The 5,153-nt window shown below is 46.9% G+C and overlaps 1 protein-coding gene across 1 annotated transcript in view; it reads right to left on the bottom strand.

Annotated features, from left to right (window-relative positions):
* LOC311300586 (TSC22 domain family protein 1) overlaps nt 1–3,088 on the bottom strand; it is an 11,170-nt gene extending 8,082 nt beyond the window's left edge. The window contains exon 1 of the mRNA XM_084424943.1: nt 1,243–3,088. Coding sequence (XP_084281069.1) covers nt 1,243–2,513 — 1,271 coding nt within the window. The 5' untranslated portion in view covers nt 2,514–3,088. The remainder of the gene's footprint in view (nt 1–1,242) is intronic.
* Between the last annotated feature and the right edge of the window lie 2,065 nt (nt 3,089–5,153).

Here is a 5,153-nt window from a genome sequence, read left to right as displayed (position 1 = left end):
AGAGAGAGTGTGTGTGAATGTGTGTGAGAGACCGTGTGTGAGAGTGAGAGAGAAAGAGAGAGAGAGAGAGTGTGTGTGAATGTGTGTGTGAGAGTGAGACAGAGAAAGAGTGTGTCTGTGAGTGAGTGAGAGAGTGACAGTCTGAGTGTGTGCTCAAAGCTTCTCCACCCAAACACACACACACTGCCTCCTTCAGGACATCGAGAGGAGAAACTGGGAGAATCTACAGGAGAAACTGGGAGAATCTACAGGAGAAACTTGGAAAATCTAGAGGAGAAACTGGGAGAATCTAGAGGAGAAACTGGGAGAATGGAGCGCTATATTTAGAGGCTCAGGACTGGCGAACACTGAGCGTGAAGTGAAGAACACAGAGACTCTTTCAAGGACACACTCTTCATCAGACCAGAGATTCTGTTCATAACCTCACAATCCCAACTCTAGAGCTGAGGTCCGGGACAATCCCGACTCTAGAGCTGAGATCCGGGACAATCCCGACTCTAAAGCTGAGCTCCGGGACAATCCCGACTCTAGAGCTGAGCTCCGGGACATTCCCGACTCTAGAGCTGAGCTCCGGGACAATCCCGACTCTAGAGCTGAGATCCGGGACAATCCCGACTCTAGAGCTGAGGTCCGGGACAATCCCGACTCTAAAGCTGAGCTCCGGGACAATCCCGACTCTAGAGCTGAGCTCCGGGACATTCCCGACTCTAGAGCTGAGCTCCGGGACAATCCCGACCAGAGCAGAACATCTCTATCTGGAGCTGAGATCCGGGACATCATGAGATTCACCCTTTAAACTGTTGATCTCAATCCAGTCAAACACTAGATAATAGTTAACAGACTAAAACTGAACCCTTAAAACACATTTTTGTTACTCGAAACAGAACAAACATCAGCTGAAATAAAATACATAAAAAGCCTTCAAATTATTTTATTTAAACTAGTTACCAAGGCACAATCTCACTTTCATTTAGTTACATTTTAGCAAAAAAGAATTCAAATGGAACATGTAGATTAAAAAATATTTATAAATGTAATATATATAGGCCTATATATATTTTTTTTTTTTTTCATATCAATTAATATTATTTTATTTAAAGTAGTAAGCAAGGCAACATTTCTAATTATCATTTAGTTTAACCTTATGTACTAAATTTAAAAAAAGGTAAACTATTAATTTATTAAAATAAAACGATTAAAACGAACCCCGAGTAACGAGCAGGTAACGGAGTTAACCCTTACCTGTCCTCGTCAGCACCGGTGGAGCCAGCGAAGGCGGCGGCGGCCCCGTCGGGTCCGAGCGCGACCGTAGCATCCGGCGCAGCGAAGCCTCCCGCGGTCAGAGAGAGCAGCGAGTGATGCTGTAGCAGCAGCCGGTGCGCGTCTTCCAGCTGCGACGCCGTGACGTACGCGGCGGGAAACACGGATCTCAGCGGTGCGACAGCGGAGGAGAGCGGCGGCTCCGCGGGGAACGTCTGGGGCCGCGGAGAGACCGGCGCCGGAGGGAGTCCTGCAATCCCGATGGACACAGACGCGGCTCGGGGCGACACCGGCGGCATCACGGCGTATTCCAGCGGAGCTAGCGAGACACCGGATGCTGGAGGTTTGGTGTGAGGAGGGGGTCGCGGGACAGACACGCTCTCCATCAGGACGCTAGCGGGCGGAGGCTCTAGCGGGTGACTAGCGTGGGCGTCTCCTCCGCCGCTCAGCGTGCTTCCAGAGGAGCTGCTGCTCGTGCTCTCGAGCTCCGCCTGCATGACGCTCTCCACCGCTCTGTGAGCAGCCGCGTCTCCCGGCGGCGCGTCTTTCTCGTAATACTCCGCGCAAGTCCAGCGGCCCTTCCGGAACGGCTCCGAGTTCGAGTCAAGCTTCACCACGCGGAAGCGAGAGGCTGTGCTAGTCGGAGGAACCGCGGATACGCTCTCCGGAGCGGCTGCGGATACGCCGGTCTCGACTAGCACGGATCCACTTGGGACGGCGGGAATCGTCGTAGCTCGCCCTTGAACGGTCTTATGATGATGGACTCCGTTGACCATGTAGCCCTGGTGCATTAGCGGTTCGTTAGGCGACGTGACTCCGGGCGTCTCGCCTCCATGCAAACTATTGAGCGTCTCCTCCGACGAGCTACGCACTGGGACGCCGGTGTCCGCGGTTCGGTCGAGGATATCGGACGAAGAAAGATCCTCTGTGTGCGATTCGTCCATGTCATCGTAGCTCTCCGTGTCGTCGGCGATGCTGTTGTTCCCACTAGCGGACACCTGCGCCGGGAGGACGCTCGTGATCTGGAAGCCGCTCTTCTTCTTGCCTTGCGTCGCGACGGATTGGACGTTGAGGCTGTGTGGCGGGTGATGATGCGGGCCAGGCGAGGACGAGCCGGAGGCCGCCGGATGGGAGATTAGCGCTGGCGTCTGGTGCTCATCAGATGGGGCGGCGACTCCGCTTCCCCGGCGTCCGGCGAACACCGACGGGTGCGACATCCGCCTGCTCTCGCCACTGGACTCTGAGTGATGCATTCTGGGAAATACACTCCTATACAGATGTAGATATGCTCAAGCAAGTACTGAAGCTGATGAACACACTACAGTCTGTGCGGTGAGGTCAAGAAACCGCTTGTAGTCCCCATTTAAAGAGCAAACAAGACTTTGACAGCTTCAGTTCTCACAGCGGTGCTTATAATCAATGAGTGTTTATAATAAACAATGCCGGCTAAGCCCTTGGTTAGCACATTAAAAGAGCATGCTAGTTAACTGACAACTAACTAAATCCATCAGAAGCATATAGCCTGACTGAAACATATATTCACGAGTTTGTATCAGCGACACGCGTCAGTTACGGCTCAATGCCGGCTAATAAATGAACATAAACACAGTCGACATCACCTCAGCACTGCAGACGCTCATCCGAACTCATGATCTGACTGAATATGGACTGAAACGCGGTTTAAATCCTCTTTAGTGGCGTTTTCTAATCACAGGCCTGAGAGAAGAGGGTGAAATGGCTTCATTCGCAGGTTTGCTGTCTCATCCTGTCTCTGTCTCATCATCACTGCTGAGAGAGTTAGCACGCTAGCCGACGAGCTAGCAGCTGTGGTGACGCAGGCAGGGGGCGGGGCCAAGGCGCGCAGGACACGCCCATCACGAGGCTGCGGCGGAATATTAAATAATTGTATTATTGTCTCTCAGTGATCCTTCCTTAACACATAATATTGCAGCAGGGCATCTTTAAAAGTATACATTACGCCTTTCCTAACATGATCTTAAGTATTCATTACTTCACTGAGCTCATTGTTTCTGCCTTACATCGTTTAAATTAATAATTTACATGTACATTTCTGAAATACATAACTGAGACAGTCACCTCTGATTTCAGATCACTGTGGACTTATCTGCTCGAATTACCCTCTTTACCAGGGCTATGCATTATCTAGCAATGAGCAATACATTACAGTATTTATTAATGTTGGTAAACGTTAGTTAGCTAGATAGTTAATAAACATACTTTCGATTGTCAGTTCATGATAGCTCAGATCCATTAAATAACATTAACAGATGAAGCTTTTGCTTTTTATAAAATTGAAATTAACATCAACTAAGATTAAGAAACGCTTTAGAAGTGTTATGGGTTAAACTTTATTTTAAGGTGTCCCTGTTACAGTGTAATTATGCATTTAAGTACTGTGTAATAATAATTTTCATGTTAACTAATGAAATTAATGTTAACAAATGGTACCACATTATGAAGTGTTATATCATTTTGTGTACGAAACTACAAAAATGAGAACTAATCCACAGGCAGTAAAGCCACATTTGATATTTATTCATTTTGATTGCATAATAAAAGGCACTTTTTCTGTTATGATCTATGGTTATGATAGGAGCTTTGAGACTGAGTGTGCTCTGATTTATGTGGCGTGTTGAAGACGAAACACTGATGCTCTATGTAAGAGGGGGCAGCAAAGATTTGCGGAAACTAAGATCATTTAATGTGGATAAAACATTGAGGAAGCCGATGACTATGGCCCAGTTATCTCTCAGACAGGTTTTGGGAAGAGCCGGAGCACATTGTCTGATGATTCCCACCCAGTGTATGAGTTCCTCTCCTCGCTTCTGGCAGCCGGTGCACAACTCACTTCATTTATCCCCTCAGCTGTCAAGTTTTAAACTCAAGGTAAATGCATTTTTTGAATATATATTATTATTATTTTTGTTGTATGTGTGTGTGACTTTGTCTTATGTGTATGCTTGCATGCTGCAACCAGATTGCCTTCGGGAAATGAATAAAGATGAACTGAACTTCAGCTTCTCCACCCTCGATGGATGTGACACATGAACATCTGCAGATCAGGATCATGTCAAGTCCAATCAATCACCTTTACTTGTACAGCGCTTGACAACACCTTTATGCAGCCTAACAATCATTTAACTCATTTGAATAGTAGGAATGTATAATGTGTTATGTGTATGCTAGGCCAAAGAGATGTGTTTTTAGACTAGATATGAACTGACAGTGTGTCTGCTTCCCGGACAATGTCAGGAAGACTTTTCCAAACTTTTGGTGCTAAATAGGAGAAGGATGTCCCGCCAGCAGTCAATTTAGATATTCTAGGTATTATCAACTGGCCGGAGTTTTGAGATCGCAATAGACGTGAAGGACTATAATGCGTTAAGAGCTCGCTCAAGCACTGCAGAGCTAACCCATTCAGTGCTTTGTAAGTAATCAGCAATATTTTAAAAGTTATACGATGTTTAATAGGGAGCCAGTGCAGTGTTGACAGAACCGGGCTAATATGGTCATACTTCCTGGTTCTGGTAAGAACTCGAGCTGCTGCGTTTTGAACCGGCTGTAGTTTGTTTATTAAGCGTGCAGGGCAACCACCCAGTAGAGCATTACAATAATCTAGCCTTGAGGTCATGAACGCATGGACTAACTGTTCTGCATTTGTCAATGAGAGCATATGGCGTAATTTAGATATATTTTTAAGATGGAAAAATGCGGTTTTACAGATACTAGACGTGACTTTCAAATGAAAGATTGGTATCAAAGAGCACACACACACACACACACACACCCATGTTCCTAACCGACGACGAAGACTCGACAGAGCAGCCATCAAGTGTTAGACACTGAAACACACACACACACACACACACACG

The sequence above is a fragment of the Rutilus rutilus genome (assembly GCF_951802725.1).
Source record: "Rutilus rutilus genome assembly, chromosome: 12".
Classification (NCBI taxonomy): domain Eukaryota; kingdom Metazoa; phylum Chordata; class Actinopteri; order Cypriniformes; family Leuciscidae; genus Rutilus; species Rutilus rutilus.
Note: the sequence above shows the minus strand (reverse complement) of the source record. Positions and strands in the feature narration are given on the sequence as shown.